The following is an 11,534-nucleotide window of genomic DNA, read 5'->3' on the forward strand; positions in this document are numbered from 1 at the left end:
ATTTTTAATAGCAAAATTCAATTACCACCGTGCTTTAGTATGCTCACTGTTTAAATTAACAACTCCCTTTTTTCTACCCCCCCAACACACACACAGATGACCAACGGTTGGGAGGCTGCTCGGGCTTCACTAGGCTCCCTCTCTGGTAGCAGTAGTTCGGGCAATTCCAACATTACGCTGCGGCACGAGCCGCATCACCACACGAAACAGAAGCAATCGACGATGGCCAAGTATAATGCACCCTCGGGGCCCGTATCGCTCTCCGCCTTGATAGAGGCAGCCGCCCCACCACCACCGGTAGCGCTAGAAGTGGCCAACAACGAGCCGTACGATTACTTCGACACCACCGTCAATGCCAATGCCATCGCGGAACGGACCAACAGCTTGCGGCGGTTGCGAAGGGCCGGCTATGCTAATCGTAGCTTCATGTACCACGGGGAATATCCCCCGATCGCCGGGATGGTAGACGACGGGTACGATGACGATACGGGTGGTGGTGGTGGTGGCGGTGGACGTCTTCCATACTACGTTGAGCCGACGTACCGTTCGCTCGAGTACGATCGCCGGCAGCGACGCCGGCACAGCGTGCATCAGCTGGCCAACTTTAACCCCTCGTCGAAGCTGGAGGATCTGAGGCAGCGGTTCGACGAGTACAGCTCATCGGCCGCGGTGCCGAGGGGAGCGTACTACGGCTACTACACCCTCGATCGCCACAAGAGCCGACAGCCGCGACCGTTGGGGCCGCCCAATGCACCACCACCACTGGCACCGGCCATCGCGTACGGGAAGGCGTTCTCCTTTGGGCAGAGCGCGGGAAGGTACAGCGGGAGCCGATCGCTCGACCGCGTGCTGGTGGAGGAGGAACGAGCGGACAAGCGCAAGGGACCAAAGCGAGGTTCCCGCTCGTCGCAGGGTTCCACCGATAGTAATAATAGTACACATGTAAGTAATTTTTAGCTTTTAGTCGCTCGTTGCACTCACGCAGTCCGTCTAATGATTGTGCTTTCTCGTTCCCCCCTTTCCCAGAGTGCATCATCCGGGTCGCTACTGCTGACGGTAGCAAACCTTGAGAACTTTGCCAAAATACATCGTAAAACCACTGCCGGCGGTGGCTCCAAGCTGGACGGTGCCGGCAGCAGCCGAACACTCGAACGATACCTCTCCTCGACGCTCGATCTGGTACCGCACGCGCATCCCGGGACGCTTGGGCGGCGATCGCGCTACAACAGCAACATCCTGCTGCACCATCAAGAGGACGACGACGTTCATCATCATCCGGCCGACCACGCGGCGATCGACTATCGCAAGGATGGGCATGCGATCGTACCGATCGATGAGATTTCCATCGACGAGGGCGAAACAGGTGGTGGAAGCGAACGGCAGCTACAGCTTGCCACTGTCGGAGGAGCGGGCAGTGGTGGAGGACCCAGTCTCGTGTCGCCGTTCCGTTCGCTGAAGGGCGGCAAGGTGGACCCGGACTCGGTGTCCGTTGCCAGCTCGACGCACTTCACGATGGTGAACGGGATCGGTGGACCGCAGCGCGTAATCAAGACCGGGATCTGCTCGAGCGGGGGCCACCAGATCACGGTACTGATCATCACGATGAGCATCATCTTCATGATCGGTATCTGTTCGGCTGTTTTCCTGCTCGAAAGTATGTGTCAGCTTTAAACCTTCAAAGATGGATTATTCGAATCATCCATGCTAATTCCTGTTTTTTCTTTTCCTATCTTTACAGTGCGTGCCAGGGAAATGCCAAAATAACGACTTTCGTTTCATCATCATTTGTTCGCACCACCAGAATATACGAGAGAGAGAGAGAGCGGGCCGCAGGAAGGTGTTTACGATTTACATTCGAAGTAGATTTAGCAATCAAAAACTGATAGATTAAGCGCTATCGCCCTGCAACAACGCGTTGCCATATGGAGTTAATAAGAGTTATAGTTATAGCGTATACACATAGGAAGAGACTTTTAGCTACTTTTTGCTATCCCCAAGCCCTACTTTTAGACCGATCTATGTGTGACTTGCACAGTCATGTTAGCTAGAGACGTACTACTTCCCGATAGAAGCATATCTAAACATACTTTTCACACAGCTGTTATGCGTAGAGAACGGACCTTCTTCACACTATTCCTACTGCTAGATCGATAAGAGACATAACAATGTAGCGTTTTTTTTTTTATATATCGTGCATGATTTCATGGTGAGGAACGGTATTAAATCACAATCAGCTAGAGATCGGCGATCGTCCACGAGACTTGTTGCGATACTCTAGCGTTGTGTTAGACTCGCTTAGGGCATAGTAATTGTAACGATAGAAATGAGTTAGCATGCGCTCTACAACATGCCAAAATGCCAAAAGCCTCTCAAGCAGCAGAACCTGTTTTTCCTCTCTACAAGTACTACGATCAACTTTTACCATTTTTTAAAGCGTCCTCCTCCTCCTCCAACGTATCTGACTAAAACTATCCAGTTTCGTGTTTCACTGATTCAGTTCTGTGATATTTATTAAATTATTTAACTTATGTTGAGAGGATAAAGAAATGACTAAGGAAAAAACTTGAAGTGCGCAGTGTTTTGACGTCGCTGGCGCGTGCCAGTTGAAATAGAAAGAAAGATTGAATATATAAAATTGAACTAAAATGTGATCTTCACCAATATGATAAAGGATTTCTTTCGATTTTCATTCCACATATACAATCCAGTACAGTTCGGTTTGAAATTGAATTGAACGCTTAAACGATAATGCTCTATTCTCTACGTCAAATGGTGTGTATGAGTGTAAAGTACAATACAGTACAGTGGAAAGCGAACGTAGCCTGCAAGAGCTGCGGCGCTATCTATCATCACAACAACGCACAAACAGACACGACCGGCGTAGTGTGGTGGTGAATGGCGATGGCTTATGTAGAGTAAATACAATCGAAGGAAAAACCTCGTGCCCGCGCGCCACACGTTGTCATGCACAACCCGATCGATCGTCCGAACCGTTCGGCGCCCTCGATCGGTCGAAAGTGGAAAGCATGAGCAAAGGGAGTACAGAGGACAGCCGCCTGCTTAGGTAAATTTACACTTCGAAAAGTCCATCTCGGGATGCTGTTCCATGAACCTGTGCGAACGGAAAGACGGAGGGAAGGGAAGTTAGCAATCGCTTGCGGACGAAGCGCGGCACTAGCAGCGGTGGAGGATAAAAAAAAGACAAATTACTTTTTCAGCATGTCCTGCTTCTTCTGCTCGTCACTCGTCGGCAGACCCATCTCCTTTTGCCGCTGGTCGTACATCATCTTCTCGACCATGCTGCGCGTGGAACCGTCCAGATCGGACAGCTTGGACGATTCCGGGTTGATTTTGCGCGTATTGATCTGCGGGTCGGTCGTCACCAGCCGGTCCCACCAGTTCATCTGGTTGATCTTTTCCACCGTCACCACGACCGCGTTCTTCTCCAGATGCCACAGCGAGTCCTCGATCTTGATCTCGCTGCACAGCTCCCCATCAATGATGGCCGGGTGGCCCTTCAGGCCTACCTTCAGGTGCTTGCGCTGGATGCTCACAACGACATCTTTCGCCTTGAGCGTAAACTTTACATCGAACGGTACGCGCAACTGTTTGCATCGGGAAAAGGGGGGGGGGGGGGGGGGGACATTATGTACAAGTTTTCACGGTGCCTCGCATAAATGAATGAAGAAATACACCCTCTTTTACATACCTCGAGTTCCTGCAGTGTCTGCGTCCAGCTGTACTTGTCCAGATCGCACCCATTGCCACGGTTTGGTTTAAGCTTACCTTCATCACCCGGCTCTACATCCTCCGTATCACTTCCGGCCTTGTTTTCTTTGCTCTCCTCTGCTGGCACAACCTTTTCTACTACCGGTTCAGCTTCCTTTTGTCTGTGAAAAAACAAACAGAGAAACACTTGTGCTTAGTATTCCGTCCATTACGCCCCATCGTCACCATAGCAACTCTCGTGTTTTCCCAACCAACACACGGAGATAACCTACTTTTTCGCATCCAGCTCCTTCTGCAGCTGTTCCGCTTCCTCCTCGGTCAGCTCGGTGATGGTGGCCGATTTGCTTTGTTCCTCCTCCTCCCGCTTCTTGCGCAGCACCTCCTGCCTTCGTCGCTCTTCGGCCTCGCGCTGCTCGCGCTTTTTCCTCGCCACCTCCTGCGCTTTGGCCGCCTCCTGGCGGAAAATCTGCAGCACCAGCTTCTCCCACTCACCCTCCTCTCCGCCCACGAAAAAGTCAGTCTTTCTGTTGAGGAACCCGGCGAATGTGGCCAACATCTGTGTGCGCCCGCAAGCGAGCAAGGAAATATTTGTTAGGTTAGGTTAGTTGAGGGGAGGACGTGCATGATTTTGCTTCTACTTTACCTCCGGAACACCGCCGGAATGTTGTTCTGCCATCGCAAACAATACTGAGTCGAATTTTCCTTCCGCTTCCGCCATTGTGGGTGGCTACTTCGTTGTGCAAACTGTGCTGTGGAAACACCAGTGGAAATCGGTTGCAATATGTACAATCTCACGCTCACGGCACTACGGGTAACTGCGGCAGCGCTGAAACGTAAATAAATAAGTTTTCTTGTTTGGGCCGTTGCCGCCGCACTTCTTGACAGCGCTAGAATATTCGAGAAAATGTGACCAATTTTGGCCGCAGTGTCATCATCCCAGTGTGCAAGTTCAAATTGGAATAGTCGCGTGGATGACGGCCTTTGATCGAGGGAATAATTTGCTTCCAAGAGTTGTTTTTTGTGATCTCATAAATATGTTGTTGCAAATATCAATTTAAAAGAGACAACAATACCGATTAAAAGCGCATAATATCCTTAGTAAATAATTAATTCCACAACGAATGAGTCGTATTTCCCCAATGCTGCGCTATGGGCTGGTCAAATAAGACACTTGACGTCAAATAAGCAAAACATTTGCCCACTGGGACCTGGGTCGCCACTGTCACAGTGTGCAAATGTCACCCTTCACTGCTTCAAAATATATTTTCTCCCCCTACGAAAAAGACGCAAATTCGGACGCCTGGCCGCGGAATAGTTTTCGTTGCTGGAGATTTTCCATCCCCCAAACTCAAACAGCCCTTCCCGCAATCGGGCACGGACGAAGCAAAACGCTACCCCTTCGAAAATGTAAACGAATCGTACCGTGGTATCGTACGCTTTTTGTTTTACGGATTATTAGTTTGTTTTGGTTTTGCGTGGAACGCAAACGCTGGAGCAGCAGCAGCAGCAAGCGCCAGAGAGCAGCGTACGTTTGTGTTGCGTACGTGAGGCGGAGTACAGCGAAGCAGGCTGTACCAAGCGACGAAAAAAATCCACTCCCCGTCGTAACATCGGTTTGTGGCCGATCAGTGTGATGCAATAATCGGTTTGTTTGGTAAATTAGTGCATTTTATCAGTGAACATTGGGAGTGTTTTTGGGGTGCGTAGTGCAAAAAAACGAAAGCGAATTTATTTTGCGCTGTTGTGCGCACGGGAAGCACCAACCACCCTCTCCCTGTACCATCTTCTTTGTGCATGTGTATGCGTGCGTGTGTGTGTATGCGGTGGGTTTAAGCTGTTTGCGAAATTAGATGTGTGTGTGTGTGCGAATAGGATTGTAAAAATTTCCCGCTGCGAGGAGAAGAAACCAAGAAAATCAGTGTGAAGAGTATAATAATCACCGTACGAAAGAAACGGGAGAAACCCCAGGAACAGTGAAAGACCCAAAGATCCCTTCTTTGGGTGCGGATTAGAGACGGCAAAGAATTGTACTGCCCGGGAAGAAGCAGCAGCAAGGGAACGGAAAAAGGATTAAACATCTACAAAGGCCATAAAATGGAGAACGGTTCCGACGATCGGGTGTATGCGGCGGAGAAAATCATGAAAAAACGCATCCGGGCGGTAAGTGTTCAATTTGATGTGCGCTCGTGTGACTGTGTGTGTGTGTAGCGCATAAGTTGCATATTGGTTTCCCACCTCCTCCTTGCCCACTCCGAACCAAAAACAACAGTTCCCTTCTCATTCCGAGAACCCGTGTAAACCGTGTTTACAATCGCGTCCCTATTACGTCATCAGCTTGGCGTATACCCGCACATGTGCCTGGCTCTGTGTATGGGTGTGAGAAAGACAGAAATGCACCCAACAACAAAAAAAGGTGCAAAATAAAATGCAACGGAAGGCGGCAAATGGGAAACGAATTTTCGGTGTTCCACTGTTGCCAGCTTTCCTGTGTTCTGTTCTGCTAACATAATGTCGCCAACTAGATGTGTGTGTGCGCAAGGTGCATCAGTTAAATGAAAAAAGGTCCCCCCCTCCTCCCCCTTTTCACCAATAAATGCTGGAGGGCATGACCCCACGCGATGCCATCGAAAGACAGACCGGCAGGCAGGTGGTCTCCTTCTGCTTCCTTCACTGGTTGTTATACGCTTTTTGCGGACGCTTTTCGGCGAAAGTGTGTAAAATCAACCCCACAAAACGCGCGCACACACACACTACCACCATCCCGCAAATTCGACGCGATGATGATCACAAACGCGTTGTAGCATAAATTGCATGCGGCGACCACAGCACACCAGCGGTTGCTATGATGGTGTGTTTGTAGCGCGTTTGTTGTTGTTGTTGGTTGGCCTGCCGGAGAGAAGGATGCGAGAAGAAAAGAGAACGAGTGTGAGTGAGAGAGAAAAAGCAGGACACACGGCGCTGTGTGAGCCGCTTTTCTGCGAATGCAGCTGACCTTGACTAGGCTTGCCTTACCCCCACCCCAGGGGTACACTGGGTGTGTGTAGTTGTAAGACCGTTTCGACGAATTCCACGTTTTTGCGACTTTACTTTATGCTTGGCATGATGCACACTGAAGCCGGTACGCCGGATGCGCGGCGTCGTTACATAAAATTTCACACACATTTAAAGGCCCCCGGTCCCGCGCCACATGCCTCTTTTCTCTTGCCCTCTTGACCGCCTGCTGTTGCATTTGTAGCACGCACACACACACGAAGGCAAATAAATGTTGGGAAAAAAGCCAAAAACCCTACGACACGGCGGGTCCCTTCAGTTTTTGGCTGTGCCGGTTTGTTTTGTTTGTGGGGTCCTTGGACGTCATGTTCGTATTCCGCTTTCTTCACTCCTCTCCCCATGGAAACATACCATGTGTGTGTGTGTGTGTGTGCGTGTGGTTCCAGCCTATTGCGTAGTTAGTTTTTCACCATCAACCGGACGCCCCACATGCAAGCATGGCCTACCTTTTTCCACACCTGCATGTGTGCGGTAAAGTTTAATTTTATGATGGTGCACTTTCTTGTCCTTCCTTTTTTGCTTCGTTTTATGGCCAGAGACCCATGCCGTGGGGCAATATTCATCATTTTAAATAGCTTTTGCGCTCATTAATGAAATTTTTGGGTATGAAAATGGTAAAATTATTTGTTATGGTTTATTACAGCAATTCAATCGTTTTGTTACAGTGTGGTTTTGCTCCCGCGCAGCAGCAGAAAAGAGTCATTGACTCATTTAGGTTTATACAACAATACAGTACCAATAATTGTTTAGAATAATTAATTTAATAATTTATTTCCTTTCCCCCATTTCCTTTCCAGGGCAAGGCGGAGTATCACGTGAAATGGAAGGGCTGGAGCCAGCGCCACAACACCTGGGAGCCGGAGGAGAACATCCTCGACCAGCGGTTGATCGAGATATTCGAAAAGTCGGTCCGCGGCTCATCCACCCCGAAGCGCAAGAAGAAAGCAATCATCGAAGATTCGGACGACGACGAGCTGCCGTCCAGCACGATGTCGCCCACGCCCGAACCGGAGCTGCCGAAAAAGGAGGAGCGCAAGGAGGCCAAGAAGGACCGTGACGATAAGCATCAGCTGCAGCAGCAGCAGCAGCAGCATCATCACCATCACCATCATCATCACCACCATCACCAGGGTGGTACAAAGAAGGAGAAGGACGTGGCCAACATTTCCAACAGCAGCTTAAACAGTGGCGCCGACGGCTCGAAGCGAAACAGCAGCAGCATCAGCCCGAGCCACCATCATGGTGGCAGCTCGTCGACGAAGGTTGAAAAATCGTCCCCACACTTGGCGACGGGCCCGGCGGACCCGTCACTAGTCGCTGGTGGAGCCGGCGGCGTCACCGGGACGGTCGGTATGCAGCCGCTGCCCAGCCTGAAGATCTCCATTTCCGCCGACCGGTCCGCCGAGCTGGTGGGCAACGATCACGACACCAACTCGAACTCGAGCGACGATCAACCGCTCAGCCACAAGGACGTGATCGGCACGAAGCGGAAGGCCGAGGTCCTGTCGAAGGGGGGCAAGGTGGGTGTGACGATCAAAACGTCCTCGCCCGGGGACGAATCGCCCAGCAGCAGCACGCTGCTGAAGGCGCAGCGGCTCGAGGTGAGCCCGCTGTCCGGGGTCGGCGGTCCGGCCGTCGCCGGCGGTTCGACCGTCGCCCCGATCAGTACCACCTTCGGCAAGCTGGACATGAAGGCGGCCGCTCCACTGTCGCCCGACACGCCCGCCTCCCGGCCCGAATCGAACATTCCGCCGCCGGCCGAACCGAACGCTCAGCTGCCGGGCGGGGCGGCGGCGGTAGTGGTCGCAGCCGGCGGACTGCCCGCCGGTCGAGAGGAGGGAAACCCGCTGGAAGGGCAGGTTGCTGGACAGCAGGCCCAGCAGCACCAGCAGCAACCGGGCGCCGCGGCGAACGGTGGGGACGCATTTCCGCTGAGTAACGGTAACGGTCCGAACAACATCAACAACAACAACAACAACCTTAACAACAACAACAACAATAACAGTATCAACAAACATGTCAGCACGCTAACACTGTCGCCGCGGGCCGCCCCACCCCGCCTCTGGCTGCCGAAGGCACAAACGACCAACCAGGTGTTTATCACGGATGTGACGGTCAACCTGGAGACGGTCACGATTCGGGAGTGCAAGACGGAGGCAGGCTTCTTCAAGACGCGGGACATGCAGCAGCAGCAGCAGCAAGAACAGCAGCAAAAACTCCAGCAAGAGCAACACCAACAGCAGCCCCGAGTCGGTGATCTGCTAAGCAATTAAAAGAGCAGGAAGGACGTGCTTGTCTACCCTACGATCCGGGCAGATCGTAGCAGTAACGTGTTTTCCTTGTACCTGTGTAACGGAGCAGTGCATTTGCGGAGGGATTTTTGTGCATTATACATACACAAACAAACACACACAGTACACGTTAACATTACTAAAGAAGCGGGGGGAAAAAACGCAAAAGCGAATGTGGCCAAAATCCTTGCAAACCTTGCGGGAAAAGGATACGAAATGATAGGGAAGAACGGAAAATTAACACCCAAAAATCGGGAAGAAAATTGTAAATACTACAAAACTGTAATGATTGTGTGTGTCTGTGTGTCTAGAAGAGTGAAGAGAGAAGGAGATATTCTTTGTGAAAGCTTTTTGAAGAAAAAGTCAGAAACGATCGAAAGAGGAAGAGGACAAAAATGCTCCTGTTCTTGTTTTGGGTGAAGAATCGCAAAGGTGCGTGTGGAACATTTTTTGTATGTGTATGTATATAGACATTTTGGAGAGGACTTTTTCCAAGCAGTAAAAGGGTTAGAGGCTTAAGAGCGGGGAGGAAGAAGGGGAGCGCTCATTGTGTAGAGCATTGTGAGTGAATTTTATTTATATTATATTCCACCAAATTATTCCCATTTTTTAAAGCGCTTCTGGAACGCATTCAACTATCGCCGGGTGTGCGTTTTAATATACAAATGCGATATCTACTTCCGCAAGCGCACACAACATACACTCACACTGCTGACAAAGTTAGCGTTTGAAAGGCGTTTGCGTAGGCAGATGCAGATAAATATTATTTTAAGTTTTAGTCACTTACTCAGACGTTTGCGCGTAGATCGATGCATTGTTTTGAATGCACTTTGTTCCATTTCCGCAAATTTCACACCATCTCACACACACGCTCGCGCGCACTGCTGGCGTGTTTAGGTTTAGGTTCGTTTTAAATTCGTTTTCACTCTCATTCTCTCTATATTATTTTATATATTTTACCCATTTATCGGTATTTGAAGAAAGTATTCTCACAGTTGATGAAAGCATTGTGTGTGTGTGTGGTTTTGCATTTGGTTTTATGTTTTATCGGCAATCGTGTGGGGAGATAGTAGTAGTAGCGTGAACGTGTGGAACACGATGGTGGCGCGGCGCTCGCCCTTTTGCACGCTCTCATGCAGTAGGAAAAGCAACTTTCCAACACAACATTAAATGCTAGCTTTGTCTAAGTATATTGTAGAGTTAGTGGTAAAGGATTTAATTTAAAAGCAGCAAAGTAAGTTCAAAAAACATGCCGTTTGCATAAGCGTTTATCGAGCTTTTTGTTCTCTACCGTGTTTAATTACAATTTATCTTTTTACGCATCGTAAGTTGATCAAATCTCAAGAATCTTTTCGTTTCTTTATTGTCAGTCGGCTACTTCTGTACTAGATACAGTTAGTTTTTAGTTTGTTTAGTTGATATATGGGAAACCTTAACGTGTACAATGGGTTTTGACGTATAAGGCACAACAGTACCAGTCGTATTTATTGGCTATGGACAGGAGTGAACAGGCGTGGCCTCCAATCGAGAAGGGCAATTCTGTACTAGAGGCTTCACATTTTAAAACTTTCCATTCCCGCATGAGGAATAGCACGAGCGAGCAAGCAAAATGTTCCAATGTATCGTAATCGTCAAACGAAATAATAGCGCCCCCATTGTATGTGTTAGTGAACAAATTTCGGTGTCGTTTAGAGATTAGTTGTGCGTGCATTAGGGAGGGGAAAATGATGGAGAAAATTGTGAAATTAATCAACAACTTATGTTTTAAATTCCTTAATGCTCACAAGGCAAGGCTCACGATGGCGTATAAAACACACAAAATCGAAAAGAAAGCGTGATTAGCAGAGACACACACACAAATGATCTTTTAATTTATTTGACATGATCTTTTTCACACCCAGTTGGTAGGGGGGAGGACCCACATATATATATTTATCTCCGCTGTAATGTTTGATTAGAGCCAAAAGGCCTTTTAGAGGATAGACAACTTCTCTTTAGCTCTACTAAAAATGGGTAATTCATGTGCTTGGCTGGGTTTTTGAGGGGGACTGGGGGAGCCTGGAAGGACCACAAAAGAGCAATACTATTTCTATCTGTTGTTGTCTTATTTCTTTGCCAAAAAAAAAAACAAACAAACAAAACAGCGGTCAAGCAAGAAAAAACAAACAAACAAAACAACCAACACTTACAATAACAACTAAGCAAAGCAGCATATTCGAGCTATTTGTAGAATAGTGCATTAATATCTTTCGTAGTAGTTGATAGTGACTAAAAAAAACCACAACACACACACAACAACATTGTACTGTTATCATAGTTTAAGAAAGTCATTAAACCACAGGCGCGTATGGAAAATCAAACCAAACCCGTTGGAGTGTTTCCGTTTGTTGAAGAAATATCACAAACTCATAAGACGCAATTGCTTACTCTCGCATTCGGATGCAGTAAAGTAAGAAGAGACGA

The 11,534-nt window shown here is 48.9% G+C and overlaps 3 protein-coding genes across 6 annotated transcripts in view; 2 read left to right on the forward strand and 1 right to left on the reverse strand.

Annotated features, from left to right (window-relative positions):
* The window catches only part of LOC120894384, a 35,436-nt gene extending 32,868 nt beyond the window's left edge, over nt 1-2,568 (forward strand). For all 4 annotated transcript variants that reach the window (XM_040296915.1, XM_040296917.1, XM_040296918.1 and 1 more), the window contains exons 2-4: nt 97-942; nt 1,027-1,654; nt 1,739-2,568. In XM_040296915.1, coding sequence (XP_040152849.1) covers nt 97-942; nt 1,027-1,654; nt 1,739-1,764 — 1,500 coding nt within the window. In that variant the 3' untranslated portion in view covers nt 1,765-2,568. The remainder of the gene's footprint in view (nt 1-96; nt 943-1,026; nt 1,655-1,738) is intronic.
* A 140-nt stretch (nt 2,569-2,708) lies between these two features.
* LOC120894385 (nuclear migration protein nudC) lies at nt 2,709-4,598 on the reverse strand. Its single transcript, XM_040296919.1, has 5 exons — nt 4,373-4,598; nt 4,002-4,285; nt 3,710-3,890; nt 3,211-3,605; nt 2,709-3,112 (listed from the first exon to the last, which is right to left on the reverse strand). Exons 1-5 carry the CDS (start codon nt 4,445-4,447, stop codon nt 3,061-3,063), a joined length of 987 nt encoding a protein of 328 aa, XP_040152853.1. The 5' UTR covers nt 4,448-4,598; the 3' UTR covers nt 2,709-3,060.
* Nucleotides 4,599-4,975: 377 nt separating this feature from the next.
* On the forward strand, nt 4,976-11,397 carry LOC120902589 (polycomb group protein Pc). Its single transcript, XM_040311447.1, has 2 exons — nt 4,976-5,889; nt 7,578-11,397. The coding sequence occupies exons 1-2, from the start codon at nt 5,824-5,826 to the stop codon at nt 9,051-9,053; spliced, it is 1,542 nt and encodes a 513-aa protein (XP_040167381.1). The 5' UTR covers nt 4,976-5,823; the 3' UTR covers nt 9,054-11,397.
* The last annotated feature ends 137 nt before the right edge of the window (nt 11,398-11,534 follow it).

This window comes from Anopheles arabiensis, chromosome 2 (genome assembly GCF_016920715.1).
Source record: "Anopheles arabiensis isolate DONGOLA chromosome 2, AaraD3, whole genome shotgun sequence".
In the NCBI taxonomy this organism is placed as follows: Eukaryota; Metazoa; Arthropoda; class Insecta; order Diptera; family Culicidae; genus Anopheles; species Anopheles arabiensis.